Genomic DNA, 14,421 nt, shown 5'->3' with positions numbered 1-14,421 from the left:
TTAAACTGTTTAGTTTATCATAATAAATGAAATAATGACAGTGACATTTTCTTTAATTATAATATAATGATATATTTACCTTTTAATATTTTCATAAATTCTATTAATTTATTCTTAACAAATTCCTTAGATCATCTGTTGCTTTAATCGTGTCTTGGTCCACAATAGCCACAATTATCAAATCTCATCCTCGGGTTTGTTGACTCTGATCCATGCAATTCAAGGGCTGCTGAAATTCCCAGTCTATGCTTTGCTTACCCTAGCATTTCTGGCCCTCTTATTATTCTATAGATCTCTCATTTTTACTTAATGAAGCACGAACGCAGAAATGTAATATAGGATGTGAATATAGTGATATGATAATTTTAAAAAGAATTAGAATACGAGTATAGTGGACATGACAATAATAACATGATAATGTTTCTTTTCTAAATGAAATTATTAATAATTTTATTTATTTATTTATAATTAAAATTAATCTTTTTATGTAAAAATTAAAATTTAATAAAATAAATAAATAAATTAGACAAACATTATATATATTTAGCATAATATTTGCTTACTTTAATAATTATGTACTAAAAAGAACTTCAATAATTATAAATAATGAGCTGCACAAAATTTTCAGCTTCATGCCCCTTTCGATTTCTCCACATTTTTTTTCATTTCAGTTTCTTTTCTTCCCCATCTTTCCTTGTCTTTCTTCTCTATTCTGTTTCTTTTTCTCTGTTTCTGTGACTGTTCAATTTGATTTTTTTTTCTGATCCGATACGTATCCAGCCGTGTCGGTGGTGTGTCCGTGTCGGGCACCTTTATGACACTGGAAAGAGGAGGTTTCCCGGTGCTTCATAGACCCTTACTTTAATTGAACTTTCTTCATTGGACAAATCCAGTATCACGGAAAGTTCCAGATTGTTCATCATTATTGATGACTTGTTTGTATTTGGTTCTCTTCACTTTTCATAACTACAAGTCCAACCCTCTTTCCTTGACCACCTACCAGTGAAAACCTTAACCTCTAAGTCTTCATCTCATCCTATTCCTACCTTTTCCCGCTCTATAAATTGGGTGAATCAATCGTGTTTGGATATTGAGAAATCACCAAGCCAAAGCTGTTTCATTTCAACAAGAATGTCGAGCGAAAGCCAGATATGGGTGATTCCGTTCTTTGGGCAAGGCCATCTCCTCCCATCCATGGAACTGTGCAAGCACATAGCCTCTCGCAATTTCAAAGCTACTCTCATCATTTCCTCCAATCTCTCTTCTTCTATACCCTCTTCCTTCCATGATCATCCTCTCATTCAGGTTGCCCAAATACCCTCTTCACCGCCTACTCCACCAGAGCTCAGTTCCGGCCCCCATCATCATCACTCAGATTTAGCTCAGGGCATTGCCAGTCTGCTGGAGAATACCTCCCAACCTGCCTGTGCCGTAATAGATAATATGATGGATTGGACAGCAGACATTTTCAAGAAACTTAAGATTCCAACAATTGCGTTTTTCACCTCGGGTGCGTGTTCAGCAGCTCTGGAGTTCGCCATGTGGAAGGCTCGCGTAGTAGATATCAAGCCTGGAGAGACAATTTTGCTTCCTGGGTTACCTGAAGAAATGGCTTTGACAGATTCCGATCTTAAACAAGGCCCACCACCTGGACCACCTCCTCCCCAGCTTGGGGGCTTCGGGTTTCCACGTGGGCCTCCAGGACCACCACCACCGCCGGCAGCGCACGGCTTTCCTCTTGGACATCCACCACCGAAAATGGGACCACCCCAACCAGGTGGACAACCACAATGGATGGAAACTGCCAAGGACTCAGTCGCATTAATGCTGAATAGTTGCCATGAGCTTGAAGGCCCATTTCTTGACTATTTAAGGCTCCAAATTGGTAAACCAGTTTGGGGTGTTGGGCCCCTATTGCCCCAACAGTTTTGGAAATCATCCGATTCCTTACTCCACGATCGTGAAATCCGAGCCAACAAACAATCGAACGTTACGGAAGATGAAGTGATGGGATGGTTAGATTCAAAGCCACATGGTTCAGTGCTATACGTGTCTTTCGGTACTGAAGTTGCTCCCACCAAACAACAGTTCCAGCAATTGGCTGATGCATTAGAAGCCTCGAACAGGCCATTTATATGGGTGATCCAACATGGGTCGGGCCGACCAGGTCCACCATCTGGCCCACCACCTGGCCCACCTCAGTTCTTAGGGAACCAACCTGATTCCAATGATGTAGTCTTTGAAGAAGAGGGTTACTTCCCACATGGTTTGGACCAAAAGGTCGGTCAAAGAGGATTGATCATACACGGATGGGCACCTCAGTTGTTAATATTAAGCCATGCATCGACGGGTGGGTTTCTATCACATTGTGGATGGAATTCTACCGTGGAAGCAATCGGACGTGGGGTGCCATTATTGGCATGGCCTATTAGGGGCGACCAGCACTCCAATGCCAAATTGGTAGTGAATCATCTCAAAGTGGGGTGCATGATTTCCGATAATCTGGCACAACAGAATATCAAGAAGGATGATATTGCTGAAGGGATTGAGAAGCTCATGGGAAACGAAGAAATTAAAACGCAAGCTGTGATGCTTAGCACTAAATTTCAGCAGGGTTTCCCAGCGAGTTCAACTGTTACTTTGGATGCTTTCAAGGATTTTATTGTTAACCTGAATGCACATTAAGCACAAAGGTTTCTGTCACGGAGGAATCTATTTATATAATTCCTTTGTATTTCATTGACATATTCTGAGGATTATTATTTACCTTATTAATTTCTTTTGCTTGGGCATCCTGATCTTAGAGATCCATGTACTTTTTTTGTTCTATATATAGAAGTTAAAATTTTCATTACATTTCCTGAAAATCTTATGTGGAAAAACAAAAGTGACGGCTTCTTTTTTGTAATGTTGAATGATAAAAGAGGAAATGTGAATGAAATATTAGAACAAATAATCCGTATAGATGAACTGTGTGTGGTCAATACAATCGTGATGGATCCGCATCCAGCTTCGGAACTATGGCAGACGATAGCTCTATATGAGAAACACGGACTGCACCAATTAGCCGCTCTGGCAGCTCATCTGTTGTATTTGCCTAGTGGGCAGCAAAGAAAACATGCAAGCACTTTTAATACAACAAAAGTAAGCCACTAATGCAACTTAGAGCTCCATGCCTAATTTCTAGCAACAATGGGCAATGATTTTGAACATTAGCCACGCTTTGTGGTTAAGAATTAGGTAAAACTACTACCTGGAGCCCCCTATATTACTATCATGCACTCTTTGCTATTGACATGCCATTAATAATGAAAATAATGTGCATTACAACATTGATTGCATCAGATTATGCTGCTTCCTACTGACTCTCTTTGCTAGCAAGTTGGTATGTGTTATGGCTACCATCAACAATGAACAAGCAAAAACTGGTGCTTTAGAAGAACGTACCTGTACAAGGAAAGCCATGTCAACCACCAATGTTGTGATTACACCAATGACAAGCCCCAAAACTCCATTAGCAACCGTAGAAGAACCTATGTCAATATCAACCTAGAGAGACACATGAACAAGTAAACACATATCAGTAACAAGGACCCCTGCTTAATGCTACATTTATGTGTACTATAAAGAAGCCATAAGGATCCTTACCTCTAAGTACTTGGGACCACGGATATAGTTGCAATCAACTGCTTTTCCCAACAAACAAGGGGTGCTCCCAACACTCTGTCGCACAATCCATGATCCCTGCAAAATTCAATGTGAACAATTCAGAACAAGTTCAAAGGTGCAAAGTGAAAATTACAATTAAACGAACAAAATAATTTATAACAACAATATGTTACTTAAGGATCAGGTTTGCAGATAAGGACTATGTCCAACTTTAATTAAAGGTAGCTATGTTAGAAAAGTGGTTCACCAATTGTAACTTTGAAACAGCAAAACCTATGTAATATTGACAAATCCACCTTGTTATTTCTTTTAGGCTTTGCTAGGTAGAGTGGAAAGAAAATTAGAAATATGGAACATTGAAGAAGCAGAAAAATAGAAAGAAAAAAATACATTTTCCATTAATGTGCTTGATAAGAAAGATTGAAAAATTGAAAAAAAAGAAGTAATTTTCTTTTCACCAATTGCTCGGCAGAGTTGAAAAATGAGAGGAAAGGAAATGAAACTTTTGAAAAATGCAGAATTTTGAACTTACATCTCTCTCATTTTCTCCTCTTATCATTCCAGTTTGGAATGATTTCTTTTTATGCATTAGGATAGAAAATGGTCATCTCTTTTGTTTTCTTTCCTCTTCTCTTTCATACCAAACACACTCAAAATTTATTTTCTTTCCACTTTTCCACTCCTTTTTTCGTCATTCCACTTTTCCACTTAACTAAGTACACCCTTAACATGCATATATTCATGCTCGAATGCATAAAAGGAAGTCAAAAGGATTAAGAATATCATGGAGAACATGACTAGAAACCAATGATCCAGTAAAAATTGTGTTATATTATGTAAAAACTTACACTCCAGTTTTCCTACGGCATTAATAAAAACAATTTTGACAATCACGTTCAGAAACTGCTCATGAGAATCTAGATGGCACATTTGTCATACTCAAGAGGGCAGTGCAGTCAATTAATAGCATTTACAGCGTATAGGAGCTTTTAAGAATAAAGTACATTGTTTGAATGGTGACACACATCAAGTGTGTGATATGGACTTGGCAGACTAATAAAGAGCGATGACAAAAATTCAGGAGGCACAGTTACGATGAAGACTGCTTCCAACTGTCTAAACATCCTGATTTAAACATTTATCTTTGCATGATGAAAAAAGATAGATACCTTTGGCACTGAGGGAATAAGCTTCAGCCTACTATTGCGGAACTCATCATCACCCTCAACAAATCGATACAAAAGGGACCCAGGTACTAGTTCCCTTGTCACAAAATAAAAGACCATACTATAGTGGGTTGAGCCAGGAACCTGGAACAAAAATAACATAATCAGACAACGTCATGATCCATCAGTCTGAGATATAACACTACCAACATTATGGAAACTTACTTGAACATTAAAGACCAAAGAGAAAAGCCCCTTTTCTGAAGCAACCTACAAAGACAAGAAAAGACCTGTAAAATATACTCCATAGAGAATTGATAGGTTTTCTACATCTATAAAGTTGATAGTGACAACCCAAGAAACACCTAAGCAGTACATGCTTAGGTTCTTAGGAGAATGGTAGGTTAACCGTTAACTGTCAGTTCAGATCTAATGCAATCAACCAATAAATGTGATTCCTACTCATTCCTTTTTTTTCCCCTAGAAAAAAAAAGTGTGGCTTGTTCATAGTAGGAACACAACCAGCTACCCTAATTTGAAGTTCCTTTTACTAAATTTACTGGTTTAAGTTAATCCTTCATCATTTCCAGAAATTTTTTCCTGATTAGCTTGTATTGAATCTGTAAGATATAATTTCTGTTCAAGAAATGTGAATATGTAGGTTGTGGTTCTACCCCCGGTACACTACTACAGAAGTATGAGGTCCTAGCCTCCTAGGCTGAAGTCTTGGCTTCAAGATACGAGGATGGGCAAAGGACTGATACTTCCAATTTGCAACCTAACCGATTGACCTGACAAATATTTTGATATGGCACATGCATGGCCTGAATCTAATTCCAATAACTACCAGGCAGGTTATGGAGTTACTCCAGCAAGGTATGCAACTCAAAAATACAAGTGAACCAATCAGTTTTAATGCAATCAAATTCCATTTGCCCATGTGGATTACAATGTTCACGGCACTTCCCTAATAAACAAAATAACAGAACAGAGAAACCATGCATAGCAAATGGAGTACGAATTATTTAATATATCACTGAAATACTAAAAAATGGCTTTCTGAAGTGGAACAGTACAGAGGCAAACAACATTAAATGGTAACTTCTCAGACTCACTTGTGCAGCGCAGCCATGATGCCTAGCAACATGGTCCATTCTTTTTGTGTCTTTAAACCAATCAACAGCAACAAGATCCATTAAATGCTTCCCAGCAGGAATCTTCATTGCATACAAGGGGAAAAAGTAACAACAAAACAAAGACATAAGATATTAATTTAGATGTAAATAAAGTAACTAGAAGTAACAAGCAAAAGAATGGGAACCTTTGTTTTGTTGAAACAAAAATGCTTGCTACGGACTCTGAAATTGTTACCATCCGAAATTCTCCAACAATCACGAGAATTCTCACGGTCATCACGTCGTAGATTACCAGAAAAGCATGACAAATCAATTTTCTCAAATGGTTCTTCTTTGGGGGCTTTAATTCATCAAACATATAGTATATTTGGGATGAGAAGTCAGACTCATAAATTAAAAATCTTATTCAATCACATCGAAATAAACCAATATAATATTATTAGGACCACCACCTGTTCTCTTGGCATCATTGTCGCTTTTTGTTGGACATGCCTGGAAATTTTAAGGAAACAATAAACCCCATAGTTAATAATAAGTCAAACAAAAAATATTAAAGATAAGGGTAATATAAAACCTCTTGTTCTGCCTCAGGCATTTGTTCTTCATCTTCGTCAGAGTATTCATCCATCATCACAGAGTTTCTGCTTGCAGCATTTGTTTGATCAAGAGAAGGGCCAGGGGGAACAGATAACTCATCTATCTTTTGAGTCTTAACTGAGGAAACTGAAGATGAGGCCATATTGACCATAACAGGAATTCTAGGAGGAGCACCTCTTTCATCTATTTGAGCAAACCATTCACGCAATCCTGTCATGATAGGTAACAACAATTTTCAGAAGGTAGATGAGCAATGACTGAAACAAATATTATAGGAGTGAAGTTTCCTTAATATCAGACTGAAAAATATATTATAGGAATGGCATCCCCTCGCACCTCCTCACACCTTTCTTTTCTTCTCTTTTTTTCTTTTTCTTCAAGTTGATAATTATTTGGACAAGTGTGGGATGTCAAGATGCAATGCAGATAGATATCACAACAAAAAGAATATATTTCCCTATTTCTTTATGTTATTGAAATATGAGAACAAAAAGAACTAAACTATAGAAACATGAAAAAGCATCCTATCTTTTAATGTGACGTCAAATTCCCAGAAAACCATAAATTTTAACACGCAGGATAGAGAAAATAACTCACCAGCAACACTATTCAACATCTGAAGAAGACAGTGTTGCTGAAATGATGAAACATAGCCCACACCCCATCCTTTCAAATCAACCTGCATGAGATGCTGCACCTGCGTTCTAGGCTTCCCATTTCGAGATTTCAGGGGGGAAATGTTGAACCCTCCACCTGAGAAATTTAGTACATAGTATGCAATATACTCTAAATTAAATACTCATCTTTCAAGTATTGGCACAACCAAGGAATTCACATAGAGCTTACTTTCAACATGAGCCCGCACATATCCTGGTTGTTGGCCACAATTCTCATGCTCCCTAGAGCGAAATAATACAACTGCACAATAATCAAGACGAGAAAAGAAGTTAAAATTCTGAAGCTAGAAAAATAAGCATACAGTTCAATATGTAAATCTGCAAGACTTACCATAACTTCCATCATCATTTCGGCGCCAATAACGCACATAGCAAAGGTCACGGGGCCATACAAACCTGCAAAAGCACAGAGCAATAACCTTGAAAAATTGCACATTCTTCATAAAGAAAGAAGAAAGAAGAAATCTTTTGAAAACTAGCATAAATCTAAAAATATTCCATAATGTTGCATAAATAATCCTCAATGAAGTGAACATAAGTGATCATAAACCTTGAATAATAAGTAGGCTCACTCCTATTATGTATCATAATAAGTAAATGCTCTCTCTAGGTCTTTTCTCTTATGTCTTTTCCCACTTCCACAGTTTTTCTTTCTTTTTCTTCCTTCTATTTTAAAGATACAGTGAATTTAATCTTTTCTCATTCCTTCCTTTAATCTCATCCCTTTTTTTGGTACATGTATCCAGACTAAGCTTAACCTGGCCACATCTGGAATTTCCTATATGCCTTGGTTAGCTAAAATATCAACAATCAAAGAAATGTGCTAAAAGGTGATTCACAAGCTCTTCTATGTGTTTTCCTGACTACTTTGGTTCCAAAACAAAACAAACTATGGCAGTTCTACTTCAAAGGATAAATATACAATGAAATAAAGCATAAACTGAAAACACTTAAATTGGAGATAAAGTATTACAGAGGAAACCAATCCAACTGAAGCCTGTGATAAAGTATAGCTGTATGCCCATCTACCTCTTCAACTAAACTACCGTACTGAAAACTACAATCCCACCTGCAGAAGATAAATAAAATACTAATAAAATATGGAAAGTTGCCAAAAGTCTAAAACATATTGTGTGGATGAAAAAAGGTATGCATTTTTGTCTCAGGCATTGAAAACTACAATATATATTTTTTAATTGAAAATATACGAAACATACTCAAATCTAGTTCCATCCATGCTCATTACAAGACCAAAAATTTCCTCACAAGTAGCTTCCACAACACCTACAGCTTTCATTGCTCTACTACAGCTCCTTGGCTGCATTAAGAAAATATATGCAATATTTAATAACCAAAACATTTTTATGACTGAAAAATAAATACAGGGCATAAAGAAAGCAATGAAATAGTTCCATACAAGGTAATCAACTTCAACAAGCTCTTCAAAAATGCGAAGTCCTGTCAAATCAAAGAAAAAGTTTAGTTTCATAATGATCTCTCACTGCCACTACAGTATCGTGGTAATTAAAAGACCCTTCCAGTACAAACTACTTTTTTGAGATTTTCATACCTGAATTGAACCTTAAAGCCAATAAAATGAAAAACTAACCATTTTGACATTGAAGGAGGCGCCAATGTTTTCCAGAAAATGCTTGGTTGTTGGCATTGTGATTTGCCAATTCTGAGTCACATTCCTGTGTCCAGTCGAATATTGAATCCGGAGGACCTGATATTTTTCCTAGAAATGTTGAGATTCTGATAATTGAACTAAATAGTTCAAAGTAGATGAGAAAGAAAATCAAATGTGTACCATTTCCAATTGTTGTTCTCCTTAGCAAACTTGATGGTGCACCAACTTCATCCTCCTGGGCACTGAACCTTAAGAAAAAATAAATAAAGAAATTTCAAGATTGACCAAGGATCACAAATGACTTCTCTTGACATTGGAAAAAATAAATAAAAATAGAGAGAGAAAAATCAGGGAAAGGCTGAGAACTGATAAGAATCAAGGCACCTTATTTCATTTTGATTTACAATCAACCTTTAATAGAAATTGAAGCAAATGAACAAGTGCTTTATTCAGCTTGCCAATAAACTTAACAAGAAGCAGATAATATGCATTAAACCAACAGTAAAGCAAGGCAATTGAACCATTTGATATTCATCATAACCAGCAGACCAGTCACAAGGCTTTGGCTATTATTTATCAAAACTATTTACTTGCTCCAACCATGAAATATGTATTTCATGTATGCTATATTTTAGAAGTTACAATACTTCAGAAGATGTAAGGCGAGGATGAAGTCCCACAAAATATAAGACCTCTTCATACAACAACTAATTATTCTAACTTTCCCCCACTCATTTACAAAAAATACCCCTCAGCCCATGAGTATTTGACTCAAAGAATTCTAGGCACTCAGGCAGCTCGACTGAAGTCCTCAGCCACAGACCTAGCTGACTCACAGCTAACATAAGAAGCGTTCACTTTTATGAGCACATACAACCAACAGAAAATTAAAAAACAGTGATAGACAGGCACTTACTGACATTCATGGTCCGAAGAAGAAGCAGTCCTCCCATTATCCATCCCAGATTTATATTCAAAAGAAACATATTTGTTACCGTTGGCAATTTGAGGCTCCTGATGCTGCATATAAAAATAATGTAACTAGACAATTGAAACAGTCTGGCTAACGGGTTAACATATTAAGAAAACACATTCAATTCAGTAAAGAAACTGTAACCCTAAACCATTGTGACAAAAGTTGATAAAGAAAGCAGGTTCACAATGCAAATCCAAAACATGCAAAAAGCGGGATATGCACCTGATCAATTACAGACTCTATTTTTTCCTTCCATATTAGGACTTCCTGGATGTTGAATGCTGCCATCTAGAAAGAAGTATACAAACATGACTTATTTTAGGTTCCCAATATTCAAGAGCATAAGATTTCACAAAAGGATATATAGGACACAAAGACTGCGAAAACTGAAAATGAACACGGGTCAAAGAAGCCACATAGTAAATCTGAAGCATGTGTCAGTTTTGCTTGCAGAATCAAAGAGAAACACAATGGATAGTATCACTTCTAAACAGATACCACTCTAATTCCATCATGAAAAGCTTTCACTCCCGTATAACAATAAATTGAAGTTCGGAACTCAAAAAATAGGGTTTTAACTCAACTATTTGATAATGTCCATATGGTAAAAGCGAGTGCAAGACCACTATTTGATAATGTGACCTAAGTCCTTCAGCATAGAGCTCGCAAAAAAACCACTGTTAATTTGGCAAAGTATAAATAGCAAGGGATCCATTCCTACACCCTCCCCTCATTAGTGGCAAGCCTAAGAGAGAAGATGCCAAGAACTTGTTTCAATTTCTCCAAATTGAATAACCAATCAAGCAAGCTCAGGTTATTAAGCATCAAAGAATGCGTATTCATTTACTATATCCATTAAAGAAAAGGAAAATGAAAACAACAAACCGTGATTCTGTGGTACTTCTCCTTCTTGTTGTAAACAGACAAAACATAAAGCATCTGCAAAACATAAATGCTAATGGAAGTATAAATGAGTGTTCCATCTAAACGAATACATTTCATCATGTACCAGAGCATAAATGCTAATGGAACATTATAGTGGACTACATGAACTGTCATGCAAAAACTGAGGCAATAAGAGCATGCATGAGTCGGATGAAAAGAAAGAAAAGGAATAAAAGAGCAGTAAAATATATTAAGCAAAGCATAAAACTACAATTGGTCAATAGGAGAGTCCTAAATCAATAACAGTCGATAATAGAAAACACAAAGTTATCTTTAGCAAGAGAAATGGATAATTATTCATGACTTAACAATATGTTTATGCACACACTCGAGTACATGCATGTGTACACGATGAATATATATGAAGTTGGACAGTCTAAGTTCTCAGCCATCGAAAGCATTGTTTTTGTACTGTCATTACCATTATAACACAAATGTTATAACAGGCAAACACATATAAAAGGGGAAACTCACATGTCCATGGTGTGTCTTCAAGCCTCGATCCTCCACTCTATAGTTTCCGTCTATCAAAAGGGTCTTGATTGGAACCTAAATGAGACCACCGGGGGGGGGGAGCGAATAGTCAAATGAAACAGCCTTTTCAAAAGAAAAACGAAAATAAAAATTACTCTGTTCTCTTTTCCCTAAACAGTGAAGTAACCCAGAGATTTCAGACACCTTTGTAAACAAAGATGCTCCTCCTTTTACTAAAAGCATAGCAGCGCCAGCCGCACAAGTTCTATTATTAAAAATTAAAATAAAATATAATTGCACTAACATTCTAAATAAGCATTTTCTCTCTTCTCCAATCCCAAAAAAACGATTTCAAATTTTTAAAAAACCGTAAAAAGCTTCAATAACATGTTTAATTCAAGAACCTAAACAAAATTAAGAACTCTAAAAATAATAATAAAACACCTGACTATCTTGTGGCTTTCGCTTGTAATAAGCCAAAAGTCGATTTTCGAGTACGAAATATCGCATGTGTATGAAAGATCGGCCGATCTTCCTTCTTCCATATCTCACCATCCATCCTTCGTACACCACCTTCGACATTTCAGTCCTCTCAAAAATTCCACCAACAACAACCGAATTTCCTCCCAAGCAAAATTGGAAGCTTAGATCGTAATCCTTGCTTCCGCTAAAGTAGTGCCGCTTAAGTCATTTGATCTCTTATCATCTCTCACTTTACCTTCCAAATCTAGAAATCAGAAAATAAATGTTTCCTAATTATCATTTCTCAAAGAATCCGAGTATTCGATTTCCACATTTCCGGTGAACTCGAGAATCGCAAAAGCGAATCTACGACGAAGAGACGACAAAAGAAAAAGTAGAAAACAGTAAAGTTAAAAAAAACAAAGAGATAAAAGCAAGCAAGATCAAGTGAACTTCAGAGAAGACAATTGAAGAAGAAATATAAAACCGTAATTTGAGAGAAAAAGAAAATGGAACAATGAGAAAAAAATGAAATGTTTAGTTTTAATTTACAAATATGAATATTATTAAAAATAAAAATAATAATAACGGGGGTGGGGGGAATCTGGGGAGAGACCTAACGCGGTAATGGGGGGGGATCGGCGATGGTGTGGAGTGGAAATGCCGACGACGCAATTGAAGAAAAGATTCTAACGGACGTTGGATTTGAGATTGAGAGATCCCACGTAAGTGTAAAAAAGAGGAGCGCGAACAAATACGACACCACGTGTCTGATTATGATTGGGTAAGTGGGGTATGAGGTATCTTTAGAACCGTGACGCTTTGCCAAGTTTAAATGAGAAGGAGGGCTGACTTCCAAGTTTACTTTACTTTCTTTTTGGGGCTGCGCTGCTGGGTTGGATCTGAAAAATCTTATTTTTATCTGTTTTCAGGGGGAAAAAGGGCAAATATTTAGGCCACTAGTAAATAGCTTAATTACATATAAGTCCTAGCGCCTAAGGCATTTCAAAGTAATATGTATGGTCCCATGTCAGTATCAGCATATAAATTTGGATGGACGAAATGATTATTCACGCCTCACCCAATAATGTGTAAAATTGTCATTATCTATATTTTTGTGTGTGTATGTGTTTTTTCCCCCTAAAACTATTAAGAAATGAAATGTTTTTATACGTAGTCAGAAGATAATTAAAAAAAATGAGAGGTAGTATGATCACAAGTTCTATTATCTTGTGGGGTGATTTTCAAATTTTAAATGGTTTAAAGTTAATACGGATGGATGTATATTAAGTTTTAATTTTATGGCAATAATAGGAGGAATTACATGAAATCATGATGATTGTTGGATTTGAGGTTTTAGTAAAGGGGTTGACTCATGTCCCATATCGGAGGTAGAATTATGAGGAGCCTATGAGAGACTTTCGATCACATAGGAGAGAGGTGCTACGAAAGTTGTGTCAGAAGTGGATTATAAGGAAACAATCGATATTGTTAAAGGAAGTGAAGAGGAGAGTTTACCAATTTCCAGAAGAATTAAAGGACTTATATCACGATATTAGTTGGTTCTGATTAATCACGTGCTATGAGAGCTTAATAAAGTAACAGATGAACTAATTAGATTGGCCTTGTGTTTCGCCATTTATCATAGTAAATATGATGTTTCTCCTGTTATTGTCTATAATATATTTATAATAGAGAATGTTGTAATACGAGGGCTAACTAATTCTGATTTTCTTTTCTTTTATAAACACACAAAAAAAAATCAACAAAACAAATTAACAGTATATGTAGAGTTTCAACAAAAATTTAGTATTTGAAATAAAGATAATAAATTAGGAAACCAACAAGAGAGAGAAAAAAATTGTTACTTTAATGGTTGATGTTGTTTATATATATTGACTTGATTTAACTAACTCTTCAATCGTAATAGAAAATTATATAAAATTAAGATAATTAGATGAGTTGATCATAAGAAGACGACGCAGTCTCCAAGTCCAAGAGTTTGTCTTTCATGATGGTGATAACTAAGGCTGATGCATGGGTGGGTTTACTGCTGCAACCAAGGCTTTTTTTTCTCAATTTTTGGAATTAAAGGACCCCGTTTCTTTGAAAGGGAACTTACATGACCTTGTAGGTTTGTCTTACCACCACCACCACCACTCTCTCTCCATCTCCCCCAAAGCTACATGTTACTAGTATTACTAGAATTCAAAGAAAGGTATGAAATATCATAAATTTAATTAAAAAGTCATGCGTTTAAATGGTTTGCTTTTCCAGTCCAAATAGATTGTTATGTGTGGAGGGGTAAATTTCAAAATGTTTGGTGTTCAATCTTCAGTTCGTTTCCGTGGCCGGAAATGGGCAAAGGGGAAGGCTTTTAGTTAAAGAAAAAGACGGGCGGCAAACGAGTGGATCGAGGTAATCATCAGGTTAGGACCATTCATTATTCAGTGTAATAAGCCTAACACGAAGGATACTTGATTATCGCGCCACTCCCAAGTGCCTACCAAGTAACCTATTAGCTTTCTCTATAATAGATATATTTTTTGAATTTATAATTTATGTTAACGATTCCGATTAAAATCATTATCAATTAATTGAAATAAATTTAAACAAAATTTTACACATAAACTTATCTTTAAACCAAGATAATTAGTTTAACAATGATCTGTTATATTTAATTTTTGGT

At 36.1% G+C, this 14,421-nt stretch overlaps 2 protein-coding genes across 7 annotated transcripts; one reads left to right on the top strand and one right to left on the bottom strand.

The window, feature by feature from the left end:
• Positions 1-637: 637 nt before the first annotated feature.
• Positions 638-2,854, top strand: LOC107946797 (scopoletin glucosyltransferase). Its single transcript, XM_016881257.2, has one exon. It carries the CDS (start codon positions 1,132-1,134, stop codon positions 2,683-2,685), a length of 1,554 nt encoding a protein of 517 aa, XP_016736746.1. The 5' UTR covers positions 638-1,131; the 3' UTR covers positions 2,686-2,854.
• Positions 2,832-12,617, bottom strand: LOC107946796 (protein ENHANCED DISEASE RESISTANCE 2). 6 transcript variants are annotated; one of them, XM_041083351.1, is made up of 23 exons: positions 12,349-12,617; positions 11,715-11,997; positions 11,271-11,345; positions 10,737-10,790; positions 10,074-10,139; positions 9,792-9,895; positions 9,056-9,123; positions 8,855-8,971; positions 8,663-8,703; positions 8,463-8,563; positions 8,219-8,314; positions 7,577-7,641; positions 7,415-7,486; positions 7,166-7,321; positions 6,546-6,778; positions 6,424-6,463; positions 6,157-6,311; positions 5,951-6,052; positions 5,061-5,105; positions 4,839-4,979; positions 3,649-3,744; positions 3,448-3,549; positions 2,832-3,097 (listed from the first exon to the last, which is right to left on the bottom strand). In XM_041083351.1, the coding sequence occupies exons 2-23, from the start codon at positions 11,850-11,852 to the stop codon at positions 2,981-2,983; spliced, it is 2,184 nt and encodes a 727-aa protein (XP_040939285.1). In that variant the 5' UTR covers positions 11,853-11,997; positions 12,349-12,617; the 3' UTR covers positions 2,832-2,980. The 6 variants fall into 6 exon arrangements, with proteins under 6 accessions (XP_040939285.1, XP_040939286.1, XP_040939284.1 ...); XM_041083352.1 differs by having other exon boundaries at positions 11,715-12,098; positions 12,349-12,565; XM_041083350.1 differs by having other exon boundaries at positions 11,715-12,404.
• Between the last annotated feature and the right edge of the window lie 1,804 nt (positions 12,618-14,421).

Source organism: Gossypium hirsutum, chromosome A12, assembly GCF_007990345.1.
Source record: "Gossypium hirsutum isolate 1008001.06 chromosome A12, Gossypium_hirsutum_v2.1, whole genome shotgun sequence".
NCBI classification, from domain to species: domain Eukaryota; kingdom Viridiplantae; phylum Streptophyta; class Magnoliopsida; order Malvales; family Malvaceae; genus Gossypium; species Gossypium hirsutum.
The sequence above is the reverse complement of the archived record's forward strand: the minus strand, read 5'-3'. Positions and strand labels throughout refer to the sequence as shown.

Excerpts from the sequence above, each read along its gene's own strand:
- LOC107946797 (XM_016881257.2), top strand. The coding sequence starts at position 1,132 with ATGTCGAGCGAAAGCCAGATATGGGTGATTCCGTTCTTTGGGCAAGGC.
- LOC107946796 (XM_041083351.1), bottom strand. The coding sequence starts at position 11,852 with ATGTCGAAGGTGGTGTACGAAGGATGGATGGTGAGATATGGAAGAAGG. Across the intron at positions 9,124-9,791 it reads TCTTCGGACCATGAATGTCA|GTTCAGTGCCCAGGAGGATG; the intron begins GTAAGTGCCTGT and ends TTTTTTCTTAAG. Across the intron at positions 3,550-3,648 it reads GTGGTCCCAAGTACTTAGAG|GTTGATATTGACATAGGTTC; the intron begins GTAAGGATCCTT and ends GTGTCTCTCTAG.